The sequence below is a fragment of the Trichosurus vulpecula genome, chromosome 7 (genome assembly GCF_011100635.1).
Source record: "Trichosurus vulpecula isolate mTriVul1 chromosome 7, mTriVul1.pri, whole genome shotgun sequence".
Taxonomy (NCBI): domain Eukaryota; kingdom Metazoa; phylum Chordata; class Mammalia; order Diprotodontia; family Phalangeridae; genus Trichosurus; species Trichosurus vulpecula.
Genome location: NC_050579.1, coordinates 265677518 through 265693348, shown reverse-complemented (window position 1 = coordinate 265693348; position 15831 = coordinate 265677518). Strand labels below are relative to the sequence as shown.

General features: G+C 43.2%; 1 protein-coding gene across 1 annotated transcript; it reads right to left on the bottom strand.

Moving 5' to 3' along the window:
• Positions 1–13093: 13093 nt before the first annotated feature.
• On the bottom strand, positions 13094–14044 carry LOC118857977 (olfactory receptor 10C1). The gene has a single exon (XM_036768424.1). The coding sequence runs from the start codon at positions 14042–14044 to the stop codon at positions 13094–13096; it is 951 nt and encodes a 316-aa protein (XP_036624319.1).
• Between the last annotated feature and the right edge of the window lie 1787 nt (positions 14045–15831).

The following is a 15831-nucleotide window of genomic DNA, read 5'->3' as shown; positions in this document are numbered from 1 at the left end:
CTTCGCCCTAAACTTTTTGTCTGTTCGCGCAGACGGGACGACACCGGTGGCCCGTTTTTACGCCGGTCTCGTCGGACACTCAGACCCCACCTCCATACTTCCGCCTCCGGTTCGCGCCCGGGAGGGGTCTTCAGTTCTTTGGAGAGACCCCCAAGGACAATGGCACGGCCCAAGTCGGGTTGTGGCCCGACGCCGCGGGTGCCTGGCTGTACAGGGCCCCCAGGCCGGGGACGGGCCCTTTTGGGTCCCTCTCCGTCAGGTTCGGGACGTCCTCGTCAGGACGGACCCTAGTGACTCTGAAGAGGTAGAGCAGCCCTGACTAATTCCTTTTCTTTCCTTTTTCAGCCATGTGCCCGACACCTGGACTTCGCCTGCTCTGGGGGTTCCTCATCGTTCACCGGGAGCGGCGGTTCTCTCTTGGGAGAAAGAGGGAGAAAATTGGACCTTGACTCCTTAGATTGTTCCCCCCCAGGACGTTTGCGTCCAACCCCCTTTCTTCTGGCTCCTCATCAACGCATCTCTCTCCGACCCCCTTCTCAACTGTTCAAAGGTTGAATGTTACCTCTCCCCTTGCTGGAATGGCTCCTTTGCGCCGACTGCGGTGGTGGTCCGCGCCCCCGAATTCGTCCCCATCCCTCTGTCCTCTCAGAATCCGGCTGCGCCCCCCCCGTTCCCCGTTACCGCCAGGGAGGAGAAAACAGCGTAAGCCGCGGGCGGTGGGGGTGATTCTCCTCGTGGTGGGACTCCTTATCAGCTTAGTGGCTTCTCTCGCCTCCCTTGGCCTTACCGCGACGGCCATGGCTGGCTCTGCGGTCACGGCCGAGGCCCTCAACAACGCCACCGCCCAGACAGCGCAGGCCCTGCAGACTGTGGAGACATCCCTCCTCCATCTTCGGGGAGGACTGCTCACCCTGAACACGCGCCTCGATCTGGTCGTGGAGCGGTTGGACTCCTTTGTAGATCACTCTTGTCGTCGTCGCGTGGGCGAAGGCCTCTGTGTGACGAATGCCCCTTATTCTAACTCCTCTATCGCGGCCGAGCTCAGCCGCAACCTTTCCCGGGCCCTGACCGGGACCTGGGATGAGGATTTTTGGGACACGCTGCACAACCTTCGGCGGGAGTACCAGGCCATCAATGGCACTAGGGTCTCCCCATGGGTCCCGCCCAACCTCTCCTCCTGGTGGCCTTCTTGGCTTTCAGATCCGTGGTTCTCCTGGTGGCCCTACCTGGCTGCTGCGGCGGCCTTCCTCGCCCTGCTTATTGCGGTCCGCGTTCTTTGCGCCCGCATCTCCCTGCTTTCTCGCCGCCAGCGGGTTGGTTACCGCGCCCTGCGGGCTGTAGGTGTGGGGGAGGACCCCTCAGGTTGGTTGGATCTTGCCCTATGTTTCCCCTTCTTCCTTTTAATTTTAGTTTAAGGGGTGAATTGTTGGGATTTGGGTGGGGGTGGGACGCCGCTTAGGGCTGGGTGGAGGGTGGGGCAGGGACTACAGCTTTCCGGGTATAACGCTTTTCCGGGTATATCGCTGGGCGGTGCCGGCTTAGGATGAAGCCCGTCCATATAAGGCAATGTTATAGCTCTCGCCACTGGATTGGCTGCAATAGGTTATATAATGTACGGGGATAGGGGAAGAGAGCAGAGTCGAGCAGTCGCCGTGGAAGATGTACCAATAAAGACCGTGAGCGAGATCCTCTGGCGTTCTGTCTGGTGAATTCCGGTCTGGGTGGAGGCCAGGCCGGCCGGTGACGACCGAAGGCTCGGTGTAGGAGCAGAAGAGGTCCCCCGGGGAGGACTGCCCGCGACCCCCGGCCCAGGAAGAGGCCTAGGGGGAACGCGGCATGGGACCACTGCTTAGGGGTAGATGAGATGATAACAAGTGATGGAGAAGAGGTATAACTACTCAACTTATTTTAATTTCTGTTTATTTTTAAAACATTCTCTATTTAATTTCTATTTAATCTTAACAACTATCAACAAACACGAATATTTCAACATACCAGAAAGGATGGCATATGAAACTGAACTTCTGTTACAGTTTTTTAAATAAAAAAATGAAATTCAACGCAGCAGCAAAATTGACATTTGTGTTTTTGTCCCCATATGAGCTTTTTGCTCCTTGTATTTAACATTTCTTGATGCCATTCTCTTTAAAACATTTTTTGTATCTGTCATTACACACTCATTCCCTCAACCCAATAAATTAAATCCCCTCTTATAAAAGTCCAGCAAAACAATCTACCACACTGACTGTGAATCAAAATATGTCTCATTCTGCACCACTAGTCCATCATCTTTCTGTTGAGAAGTGAGTAGTAGCATGTTTTATCATTAGTTTTCTGAAGCCATGATTCATCACTGTTATTGGTCAGAATTCTATAGTCTTTCAGTTTTCTTTACATTATCATAGTCATCAAACAAATTTTTCTCCTGGTTCTGCTTATTTCACTCTATTATTTGCATAAGTCCAATGACAATGTGTTTTGGACCAGAAAGGACAGAACAAAAATGTTTAATAGGAAACTGAAACACAAAGTGAGTGAGGAGACTATAACAGATCATCATGGTGAGTTCAAGTTGATCAAGGCCAGAGAAGCAATATTCAGTGGCAGTGAAAGAATTGGCAAAGTAATTGGCTACCGACCTGTGAAAAATTATGCAAGGGGGGGAAGGAGAGAGAGAGAGGGAGAGGGGGAGAGGGGAAGAGAGACAGAGAGAGAGAGACAGAGAGAGACAGAGAGAGAGAGAGTTCTGGGTAGGAAAGAGATTGGGATCTATAAAGCAGAGCTATAACAAGGAATTCTGTCACCTAGGAATAGCTACAAATAATGGATCTTAGAACACAAGACTTCACAGGGGGAGAGAAATGGGTATTAAAATTCTACTGCTCAGATGGTGGGGCATGGGGAGCATGAAGTGTGTGCCAGTCTGGAGAGAAAATCATGTGGGACCCTGCTACAACTGTGGAAAAGGAAGCGCCATCTGTTCTATGCCCTTGCTATCAAGCTTGCCCTTCTTCCTTGCTTTCCTTTTGCCCCTCCATGATATCTTCCCATTCCCTACCCTGATCACATGAAGTATCCAGAAAGGAACAGAGATGAGACAGTTCACATTGATAAGAGTCACCAACTCTATTCGTGGGAGATGGAAGATTACCTAGCTTCACAATCTGACCTTCTTCTAGGCCCTCAAGAATCCTCATTTGCTGGTTTCCCTAAGGATCCCTGGACCTTGCCATCTGTCCTGTGCCTGAAGTTTTTTTTATGCGTTGTCTGCCATATTTAGGATGTGAAATCCTCAAAAGGAAGGAATGTCTTCAAATTTCTGTTTATATTAAAATAGTATTTGGCACATATATGCTTAATAATTTTTTTAATTTATTAATTCATTCCTGTTTTGATTAGCATGCCAGTTAGGCTCTAGGCTTACTCTCTGAAGCTACAATAGCAATTTAGGATCACAGAGCATGACTACTTCTCCCCTCCGAATTTGAGGAGTAACTCTGAGGAACCTGGGAGTATCTTTATATTGCTATTCTTCACAAGCTCCCATTTGGTATATTTCCCCTATATCAACCAGTTACCTTCTCAATATCTAACCAGTTATTAGAATCCCAAATCAATTTACCCATTGATTTTCCCTCACTATCAATTAACCAGTTACCATTATTAGCTTTTACAAAGGGATATTTATGGAGAAGCTATATCAAGATCTGAAATAAAAAAACCTCTCAAACTGGGAATATACTATCTTTTACCACCTTGATCCCTGGGAAGAGTAGACTCAAAGGGGCTGTCACTAAAAATTGCTTTTACCAAGTTCACTTCTAGGTATGGCATAGCTGATGGAAAAATCACTCCCTTGATTGTAGATCATGGTGCCTTGGCAGCTAGGGTGATTCACTAAAGGCCTGTGTCAAGCAGGTCGTTCCTCAGGGCTGGCTTGGTGATACAATTATCAGAAGAGTCTCTTGTAGATTCCAGTTGCTGGACCTTTGGTGTTTCTTCTAATCTTCAAAACTTACAGTCATGCCCTTGTCTGCTCTATCTCTGATACCATTCATCTAAGATCAGGAGGAAAAAAAAAACTGCAACAGGGGCAGCTAGGTGGCGCAGTGAGTAGAGCACCAGCCTTAGAGTCGAGGACCTGAGTTCATATTTGACCTCAGACACTTGACACATTTACTAGCTGTGTGACCTTGGGCAAATCACTTAATCCCAATTGCCTTGCCTTCCCCCCTCCAAAAACCAAAACAGAACAAAAACTGTAATAGAGATAGGAATAATAAAAGGCATCATTTTTTTCTGCCACATGACAACCTAGGCAGGGAGAAAAGGCACCAAAGGCATCAGACAGTGGAAGTACTTGTTAAGTCTGTCCCATTCTAGAGACTTACAATAGTTCTATCTTTTCACTTGAAAGCAGCCAGGGAGAAAGGTCTTTTGTATATTGGTACCTTTAGTATGCACACTCAGTTTTGCCTCTGCAGCCAATCAAAGGGTGTTCAGGCATGATGCAGCATGCTGACAGGAAACAGCCATTGCACTTCTGCTGTGCTGTTCACCAGTGCTGTGAACCTAGAGCAAAATATTCTGCTCCTCCTGCCCCAGCGTCCCAATTAGGCATAATCGTGTATCTCTGGAAACTGACTTACCAATCCTCTGCTTGGATTGGGGTCTCAACAGCCAATCTCCCCTCCTCGTTACACTAATTTTTCTCACTATAGATGTTGAATTCTGTTGTTTCTAAATGCTAAAGGAGTACAAGGATTACCACCATTCTCTAAAATTTTATGCTCTGGAAATAAAACTCCATTTACCGTATTTATTGCTGTGCTTCAAACCTGTAAGACTTATGAGCTTGACTTTGATTCTTGGCAAAATTCTGAACTCTTATCACTAAAGGAATGACACAAACATTTAGAAAGGGAAATAGTGATCACTGAAAGCTGGCATCACTTTGTCAAGAATAGGTAATCGTGGACTAACCCATTTCCTTTTCTTGATACGGTAACTAGACTGTTCTTTCAGAGGAGTTCTGTGCAAATCATTTACATTGATTTCAGCAGATCATCTGACAAATTTATGCTATCCTTGCGATAAGATGGCGACATTGGATTAGATAATAATATAGTCACTTAGCTTTGAAGCATCTGGATTATTGAATACAAAGATTATTAATGTGTCAGTGCTGAGTTGGAGAGAATTTTTTAATTGGCATGTCCCAGGGATCTGTCGCTGGCCCTGTGCTGTTCAACATTTCCCTTCTTCTCCCCCTCTTCCCCCCAGGATCTTCAATAAGGTCACAGAAGGCATACTTACCTAATCTATAGAGGATATAAAGATTGGAGGGAAAATTAGTATGTTGGTTTACAGAGCAGCAATCGAAGAAGATTGTTGGCTGGACAGAAATTTTCTGGGGAAAATCTAGAATTTCTGTGGATTGTAAGCTTAGTATGCATCAGTTGTGTGACATAGGTAGCTAGCTGGCACAGCAGAGAGTGCTGGGTTTGGAATCAGGAAGACCCAAGTTCTAATTCTTTCTCAGACGATTACTTGCTATGTGATTCTGGGCGAATCCCTTAACCTCTTTCAACTTTGGTTTCCTCATCTGTAAGATAAAGATAATAACAGCAACTTACTCACAGGGTTGTTGTGATGATCAAATGAGTTAACATGTGTAAGGCTCTTGGCAAATGTTAACGCACTATGTAGATGTTAGCTATTATTATTATATTTCAGCAAAAAAAGCTAATGAAATTGTGGGCTGCATTGAGAGGCATAATTTGCAGGAATAAAGAGGTGATAGTTTTGTTCTACTCTTCCTTGGCAGAACACATCTTGAGTATTATGTTTAGTTTTAGATATGACATTTCATGAAGCATCTTAAGCTGGAGAGTAAGGAGGCAAATAAGCAGGATAGTGAAAACCATTAATTCCTTTCGATATGAGAATTGAAGGAATTTTGCTTATCTAACCTAGAGAAGAAAAGGTGTAGGGGTGACATAATAGATGTCCTCAAATATTTGCAGGACTGTATTGTAGGAGAGGAATTATGCCTGTTCTTCTTGGCATCAGAGGGCAAAACTATGAGCAATGGGCAAAAGTTGACAAGGAGTCTATTAGGATTGATAATAAGAAAAAGTTACTAAGTTTAGTGTTATCCTAAGGTATAATGGATTCGGGTTTAAAGTTTCTCTTCACTTGTTGCTGTTGCTGTTTGGTCAGGTCTGACTCTTCATGAGCCCATTTGAGTTTTTTGCTTTTTTTTTTTTGTCACGGATATTAGAGTAGTTCGCCATATTGTTTTCCGGCTTATTTTACAGATGAGGAACTGGGGTAAAAAAGGTTAAGTGACTTACTCAGGGTTATATACTTACTAGTAACTGAGTTCAGATTTGAAACTAGTAAGATTAGTCTTCCTGACTTCAGGCTCAGTGCTCTATCCACTGTGCCATCTAGCTAGTGATCTTTAAACAAAAGATGGGTAAACACTTATTGGGGAGGTAGCTAGGTGGTGCACTGGATAGAGTTAGGAAGACCTGAGCTCAAATCCAGGCTCAGACGCTTATGAGCTAAGTGACCCTGGTCAAATCACTTAACTGCTCAGCCTCAGTTTCCTTATAGGTAAAATGAGGGCAGTAATAGCACCTACTTCCAGGGACTGTGAGGTTAAAATGAGCTCATATCTGCAAAGTGCTTTGTAAATCTTAAAGCATTATATAAATATTAGTTATTATTATGGCTGTTATATTATTGAGTACATTATAGGTATGGACTGGGTCATAGTAGGTCTTAGGTTCTTCTAACTTTGAGACTGTATATTTTTAATTCTCTTTTTTAACATATTTATATTATTATAGGCATTTTATATTATTATATTATTTGGCATTATATTATTATAGGAGTTACACCAATTATAGGTATAAAGTGACAGTAGAATGGTAAGGCAGGAACTAATTAAAGCACAAAACTTGGTGGCTGATTGAATATAAGGGACAAAACAGGGGGAAGGTCTAAAGAAGAAGTTGAGGTTTTGAACCTGGTTGATTAGAAGAATGCTAAGAAATTTAGGGGAGAGAATAATATTGTTTTTGTGGGGGTGGGGAGTGGAGGGGAAGGTGATCGGCTGGGAAAGATATACTGAGTATGGTTTTAGTCATCATGACTTTGATTTGATGATGGACTATCCAAATAAAGTCTAGCAGGCAGTTGACAGGGGATCACGGGGACCTTTGGTGATCAATTTGATAAGATCTTCAATTAACTTGAGATTATAGACCACAGAGCTTTGTCAGAAGGACATCTACCTCTTTTGCTCCTACTTATCACATGATGAATGGAGCTGGAGGAAGTCACACTATATTTAGGTCCACTACAATTTTTTTTTGGTTATCTAATCTCCACTGGGCTTTCACTGAAACAAGGCAGTCTTTTTAATCCCTCATTAATTTGCTATCTCATCCCCACAGTAACTATTCCCAACCTTCTCTTCTCTCTTCAAGCCTCCCACAACACCCTTTCCCCAACTCTCTCAGCTGAGGACTTTGTCTCATACTCTTTTTTTAAAAAATTATTTAATATATTTAGTTTTCAGCATTGATTTTTCACAAAAGTTTGAATTACAAATTTTTTCCACATTTCTACCCTCCCCCACTCCAAGATGGCATATATTCTGGTTGCCCTGTTCCCCAGTCAGCCCTCCCATCTGTCACCCCACTCCCCTCCCATCCCCCTTTCCCTTCTTCTCTTGTAGGGCAAGATAAATTTCTATGCCCCATTGCCCGTATATCTTATTTCCTAGTTGCATGCAAAAACTTTTTTTTGTTGTTGTTGTTTTTGAACATCTGTTTTTAAAACTTAGAGTTCCAAATTCTCTCCCCTCTTCCCTCCCCACCCACCCTCCCTAAGAAGGCAAGCAATTCAACATAGGCCACATGCGTATCATTATGTAAAACCCTTCCACAATACTCATGTTGTGAAAGATTAACTATGTTTTGCTCCTTCCTAACCTATCCCCCTTTACTGAATTTTCTCCTTTGACCCTGTCCCTTTTTGAAAGTGTTTGTTTTTGATTACCTCCTCCCCACGTCTGCCCTCCCTTCTATCATCCCCTCTTTTTTATCTTCTTTCTCCTTCTTTCCTGTGGGGTAAGATACCCAATTGAGTGTGTATAGTATTCCCTCCTCAGGTCAAATCCAACGAGAGCAAGATTTACTCATTCCCCCTCACCTGCCCCCTCTTCTCTTCCTACAGAACCACTTTTGCTTGCCACTTTTATGCAAGATAATTTACCCCATTCTATCTCTCCACTTCTCCCTCTCTCAATATATTCCTCTCTTATCCCTTAGATTGATTTTTTTTTAGATATCATCCCTTCATATTCACCTCACCCTGTGCCCTTTGTGTGTGTGTGTGTATATATATATCTACACATATACATACATAGACACACACATATGTATATATGTATACACACACATATATATATACATATATATGCATATTCTTTTCAGCTACTATGATATTGAGGTCTCATGAATCATACACATCATCTTTTCATGTAGGAATGTAAACAAAACAGTTCAACTTTAGTAAGTCCCTTATGATTTCTCTTTCTTGTTTACCTTTTCATGCTTCTCTTGACTGTTGTGTTTGAAAGTCAAATTTTCTATTCAGCTCTGGTCTTGTCACTGAGAAAGCTTGAAAGTCCTCTGTTTTATTGAAAATCCATATTTTGCCTTGGAGCATGATATTCAGTTTTGCTGGGTAGGTGATTCTTGGTTTTAATCCTAGCTCCATTGACCTCCGGAATATCATATTCCAAGCCCTTCAGTCCCTTAATGTGGAAGCTGCCAGATCCTGTGTTATCCTGATTGTTTTTCCACAATATTCAAATTGTTTCTTTCTGGCTGCTTGTAATATTTTCTCCTTGACCTGGGAGCTCTGGAATTTGGTGACAATGTTCCTAGGAGTTAGTTTTCTTTTTGGGATCTATTTGAGGAGGCGATGGGTGGATTCCTTCAATTTCTATTGTGTCCTGTGGCTCTAGAATATCAGGGCAATTCTCCTTGATAATTTCTTGAAAGATGATATCTAGGCTCTTTTTTGATCATGGCTTTCAGGTAGTCCAATAATTTTTAAATTATCTCTCCTGGATCTATTTTCTAGGTCAGTGATTTTTCCAATGAGATATTTGACATTATCTTCCATTTTTTCATTCCTTTGGTTCTGTTTTATAATATCTTGATTTCTCATCAAGCCACTAGCATCCACTTGCTCCAATCTAATTTTCAAGGTAGTATTTTCTTCAGTGGTCTTTTGGACCTCCTTTTCCATTTGGCTAATTCTGCCTTTCAAGGAATTCTTCTCCTCATTGGCTTTTTGGAGCTCTTTTGCCATTTGAGTTAGTCTATTTTTTAAAGTGTTGTTTTCTTCAATTTTTTTTTCAGTATTTTTTTGGGTCTCCTTTAGCAAGTCATTGACTTGTTTTTCATGGTTTTCTCTCATCCTTCTCATTTCTCTTACCAATTTTTCCTCTACTTCTCTAACTTGCTTTTCCAACTCCTTTTTGAGCTCTTCCATGGCCTGAGACCAGTCCATGTTTTTCTTGGAGGCTTTTGGTGTAGGCTCTTGCACTTTGTTGACTTCTTCAGGCCGTATGTTTTGGTCTTCTTTGTCACCAAAGAAAGATTCCATAGTCTGAGACTGAATCTGGGTACGTTTTCGCTGCCTGGCCATGTTCCTAGCCAACTTACTTGACCCTTGAGTTTTTCATCGGGGTATGACTGCTTGTAGAGCAAAGAGTACTTTGTTCCAAGCTTGAGGGGATACGCCATTGATTTCAGACCTATTTCTATATAGCCAGCTCTGCCACCCCAGCACACCTCCTTCTTCAAGAACCACCAACCTGGACCTGACACAAATCTTCAGCAGGCTCTTTACTCCTGCTCTGATATGCCACTTAATTCCTCCCACCACGTGGGCCTGGGGCCGGAAGTAACTGCAGCTGTAGTTCTGTAGCTTCACCTCCCCCACTGCCCCTTGGTCGGTGGCTGAACTGTGAACTCTGTCCCCTGCAGCTTTTCCCACTAACCTTCTCTGTTGTCTTTGGTGTTTGTGGGTTGAGAAGTCTGGTAACTGCCGCAGCTCACTGATTTGGGGTGCTAGGGCCTGTTCTGCCCGGCTCCTGGTCTGGCTGGTCCTGCTGCCTCCCACGCTGAGCTCCGCTCCCCTCCACTCCATGCGCAGACCTCATCCATTGACCATCCAGGCTGTCCTGGGCTGGATCCCTGCTTCCCTCTGCTATTTTGTTGGTTCTGCAGTTCTAGAATTTGTTCAGAGCCATTTTTATAGGTTTTTGGAGGGTCGTGATGGGGAGCTCACGCAAGTCCCTGCTTTCCAGCTGCCATCTTGGATCCACCCCTGAAAGTCCCTTGTCTCATACTTTACTGAGAAACTAGAGGACATTTGCTATGAGCTCCCTCTTCTCTCTTCTTTAGAGTTCATAATCCCTTATTTAAAAAAGAAAACTTTATTTTCAAACAAATATCTGCTTTCTTTTCTTCCTCTCTCTGATCCCCATTGATAAAGCAATAAAAACAAATATCCTGCTATAAAAATGTGTAATTAAGCAAAGCAAATTCTCACGTTGGTCACATCCCTCCCAAAAAGTCTCAATTGGCATCTCATAGTCATCTCTTGACATTATTCTCTTTTTTCCTTCCTTTACTCTAGTTTCTGACAGTTAAATAACGTTTTTTCCCTGCCAAGGTCACATGCCTTTGGTCCCATCTCTCTCACTTTCTCCAGCAGATTTCTTTCACAATCATTCCCTATCTAACTCTTAATTTGTCCAGATCTACTAGGACCTTTCTTGCTGTCTGCAAATATACCTGTCTCCCTCATTCTTAAAACACATCTTTGTGAATCCCTACTTATGATCCCCTCTAGTTATCATTTTCTATAGTCTCTCATCAAAACTTCTGGAAAATTTCATTTACATGCATTGCCTCCCCTTCCCTCTTGGAAGTCACTTCTCGACTCTTTGTAATCTGGTTTCCAACCTTATTACTCAACTGCAACTGCTCTTTCCAAAGCTACCAGTGGACTCTTTATGGCCACATCTGAAGAAGGGCCTTTTCTCAATCCTCATGTTTCTTGACCTCTCTGTAGCATTTCAATAAATCAATCAATACACACTCATTAAGCACCTACCATGTGCCAGGCACTGTGCTACATGCTGAGGATAGGAAAAGATACAGTCCCTGCCCTCAAGGACCTTACAATCTAATGGACATTGTTGCCCATCCTCTCCTGATAAATTCTTGTCTCTGGGTCTTTGTAACATCGCTCCCTCTTGGTTCTCCTACCTGCTTGACTGCTCCTTCTCAGTCTCCTTTCTAGGTCATCATTCGTGCCATGCTCCCTAACTGTGAATGTATCCCAAAGCTTTGTCCACACCCTGTTCTGTCCTCTCTCTCTACTCTCTGATTTGGTGACCTCATCAGCTCAAATTGGCCTAATTATCATGTCTATTCTGCTGACTCTCAGATTTCTCTCTCTCTCTCTCTCTCTCTCTCTCTCTCTCTCTCTCTCTCCTTTATCTATTGCCCTCATCTCTCTGTTGAGCTCCAGTCGTGATTCACCAACTGCTTAATTGGCATTTTGAACTGGATGTCCCATAGGTATTAGCATGCCCAAAGCAGAAATTTTTTCCTCCAAACCCATCTCTCTTCTGAACTTCACATCAACCAGGTTTGCAATCTCAGTGTCATCCTTAACTCCTTTTTCTCACTTGTGCCATATATACTGTTACTTGCCAAATCTTGCTGTTTCTACCTCCCCAATGTTATTTTTGTATCTTTTTTTTTCTGTAGCTTTCATGACTGTCCTGGGAATCATTGGCATATGGAATGAAAATGCAAAGGTCTTTATTTTGGTTCTCCAACATGCTATCCCTTCTGCCATTGGGCTTCTTCTGACTTGCATTGCAGCACCATATAGAACACTGAGCTTTCTCTGTTCTGTTTTATTCTCTCAGGTTCTTTTGCTGGTCAACAAACTTTAGTCAGAGAAATAACAAAAATAGCAAAAATGAGGCACCTCAAAGAAGGTTTGGATTTCTGTTGGTACTAAGTAAGAGAGAGGCCATTCCACCATTAGTTCTCGAGTCTTAGCTTTCTAACACTTCATACTAATACTTGAGGTCTTTGGATCACTGGTGATAGCAGCAGCTCCCCAGAACAAAGTAGGCATTTGAGATTTCAGTTCACCTCTTCTATAGAGGTCTCTTTTCTTATAGTCTTAAACTCTGAAATCAGGAGTTCTTAACTCTGCGTGTGTGTGTGTGTGTGTGTGTGTGTGTGTGTGTGTGTGTGTGTGATGCATCTCTTTGACAGTCTTGTGAAGCCCATGAACTCCTCAGAACAATGTTTTTAAATGCTTATAATGAAATACACAGGATTTCAAAGGAAAGCAATTGTACTGAAATACAGTTATCAAAGTTTAAAAATGCATGGAAGAATCCCTAAAATGGAGAGATATTTTAATGCAGTGGACCACTCTACTTGCAGTTTGGGTTATATCACTTACTAGTTGTGATTTACCTTCTCACTTGTCTCATCTGTGAAATGGGAATGATAACTTCAGCCTGCCATGATTCTTTGGGTTGTGTTGAGGAAAGCCTTTTGTAAATTATAAAGCATTACATAAATGTCAGTAATAATTATTTTGGGGGCTAGGAGATGTGTTACTCTCTCTAGTAACACAACATCTCAATTAATTTAAAATAAACATGGCCTTACAACAGTGCGTACAACAGCTAATAAGTTCTGCTGTTTAGTGACACATGTGCTTTTCAGTAGCCAGTTTATCCTAATTCTCTTTTCATCGCACTTCCCTCAGTCTGAGGCACCTTCAAGGACACAGTCACTGTCTTCCTTATGAGATACAAGAATTCTCAAGGTTAAAGGACTGGGTCTACCCAGTAGATTAGGTGTTCTGGTGGTGCTGGTGCTGATGCTGCTGGTGGTGGTAACATTTTTTTCCCCTGGTTCTTCTTGCCCTTCAAGGCTCCACTAGGTTAGCTGGGCGATGATTAAGGGTGCCCTAGATCTCTGGAACTCATCTTCCTGAGGGTCCTCTTGAGGGCTGCCTTGACGTCAGCATTACGAAGGCTGTAGATGACAGGATTGAGGATAGGAGTAACCACCGCGTAGAAAAGAGACAACAGTGGGTCGGTGGTGGGGTCGTAGCTGGCCTTAGGGCGGATGTAGATGAAGATGGCTGTGCCATAGAAGAGGGAAACCACAAGTAGATGTGAAGAGCAGGTGGAGAAGGCCTTGCGGCGGCCTGCAGCAGATGGGATCCGTACAATTGTGGCTAGGATCTTACCGTAGGAGACCAGGATGAGCCCAAAGGGGCAAAGGATGATGAGGGCGGCGGCCAAAATGATCTGCAGCTCGTTGAGTGACGTGTCCCCGCAGACTAGCTGCAGCACTGGCTGAATCTCGCAGAAGAAGTGAGGTATTGCATTGGGCCCACAGAAGGTCAAAGAAAAGATGAAAGAGGTGTGGCCAAGCCCCACCAGCGCCCCGCAGGTCCAGGCTCCCGCAGCCAGCTGCAGGCACACCCGGCGGTTCAGCAGGAGCGGGTAGCGGAGTGGGGCGCAGATGGCTGCGTAGCGGTCGTAAGCCATGGCGGCTAGGAGACAGCACTCGGTGGCCCCAAAGAGGAGGAAGAAGAACATCTGGAGGGCGCAGCCGACTCTCGGGATCCTGCGTCTGCCGGTGCGGAGGTGGTGGAGCACAAGCGGGACGGTGACTGTGGTGTAGCAGATCTCCAGAGCTGAGAGGATGCGGAGGAAGAAGTACATGGGAGAGTGGAGCTTGGCGTCGACCGAGACTAAGGCCACGATGAGGAGGTTGCCAGCCACGGTGAGCAGATAGATGGTGAGGAACAGGGCGAAGAGGAGACCTTGGAAACCCGGCAGGTGAGAGAAGCCCACGAGGATGAAATCTGTTACGACTCCTGAGGTGTTGGTGGACATCAGGTCACATGATCCGCAGGGGCTGGGTGGAGAAGAGGGTGCCAAGGGAGAGTCTGGGTTACTTAGAACCAGGGACCGAAAGCACAGCTCTAGGAAATGCTCGAGTCAACGTTGGAACTTAGTCTTCCCCCTCCCCACCTCTCATTTCTTTGTCTGATTTTCCACCAACTTAGGGCATTGATACCTTTTGTGAGAAAGACTGCTCTGAGACTCATTCGTAGGTAGCATTTCTGTAGCCTTTAAGGAGCAATTTCCCGACAAAAGTGAAAATATTATTATAGACATTTTACAGACGAGGGAATTGAGGTTCAGAGAAGGGAAGTATCTTGCCACAGTTGCCACAGGTAGTAAGTGTCTGGGCTGTGACTCAAGTCTCTTGAATCTAATTCCTACGTTGTTTTCAGAATGCTATGATGCTGGTGGTGGATGCTGACCCTGAAGTTTTACTTCCCTCCATACTATTTGAGTTTTAAAAGAGGCTTTTTGGAGGATCTACATCAAAGCATATTTTTTTTTGTGGGGGAGGGAGAGGAGGCACCTGGACAAAGTCATGCATTTTTTTTTTTTTTACAGTTTTTTATTTTACCAGAACACAAATATAAAATAGAAGAAACAAAAACATATAATAAACTTAAATATTGAAACTTAAGTAGAAAGAAAGAAAGAAAAAGCATGTCATGTGCATAGCCCAACATAGGAGAGGATTCAAAATATGTAACAGTGAATTTTCATTTCAAGAAAGCCTGTATGATAAATAATACGCCTTGTGTTGAGAATTGTCCATCTTCCTTGTGTTTTCTTTTGTTCTCTGCTGTGCACTTTTAAACTTTGTTCTTTTTCCCCTCCCCCTCCCCCAGGCTGCAATATAATTTACTTGTTTCTTGATATATACATACACATACAGATATCATACACTTGTACATATATACCTGCGTGTATAGACATATACTTTCCTAAACATACTGTACTCCTGCTCTTTGTTTTTTTATATTTGTACATATCTTTTGTTTCTTGTCCCTCCTGCCTCCTCTACTTTATTTCTACCCACTGCATTGCCTTCCTATTACTAGCCTAGCCCCCCTCCTCCACCAACCACCCTGCCCTCCTATTTCTTGCCTTCCCCCACTTCAAGGATCCCTTTCCTATCCTCCCATTCCCATTGATCTGAACTCCCTTTACCTATTCCCTCATTCTCCCCTCTAAAAATCCCTCCCTTGTTATAATCCCTCCCTTGTCCTCTTGCCCCTCACTATACCCCTACCATTTTATTTCTTATAAATTTAGAAGACTTTTATATTCTTCTAAATATATGTATATGTATACGTATATGTGTGTGTGTGTGTGTATACATACGCATATTTCCCTCTTAAATCCGTTACCGATGAAAGTAGGTTACCAGAACTACCAGCCCTCCTCCCCCATCTAAATCCTCTGTATGCTTTCTTCTTCTTGCACCTCTTTTGTATAAAATAGTTACTGTTTTTAGCTGTTTCTAAATGGTTTTACTTTTTAAATCCATATCATAGTCAGGTTTATCCCCTCTTTCTTATGAGCTCAACGATTATTAATAAAAATGTCGACATACATTTTACATTTTGTTATATAAAAAGTAAGCAGTCTGTTCTTATGAATCCCTTATGGTCAGTCTTTCGTATGTACCTTTTGTTTCTCTTGGTTCTTGCATGTCAAATCTTCTATTAAGTTGGGGATTCTTTTTAACATAGTCTTGAAAGTTTGAGAGTTAGTCAAATATCCATTTTTTTTTCATTCAAAATAGTACTGAAATT

Bases quoted from the DNA above. Each gene is read 5' to 3' on its own strand.
- LOC118857977 (XM_036768424.1), bottom strand. From the start codon at position 14,044: ATGTCCACCAACACCTCAGGAGTCGTAACAGATTTCATCCTCGTGGGC.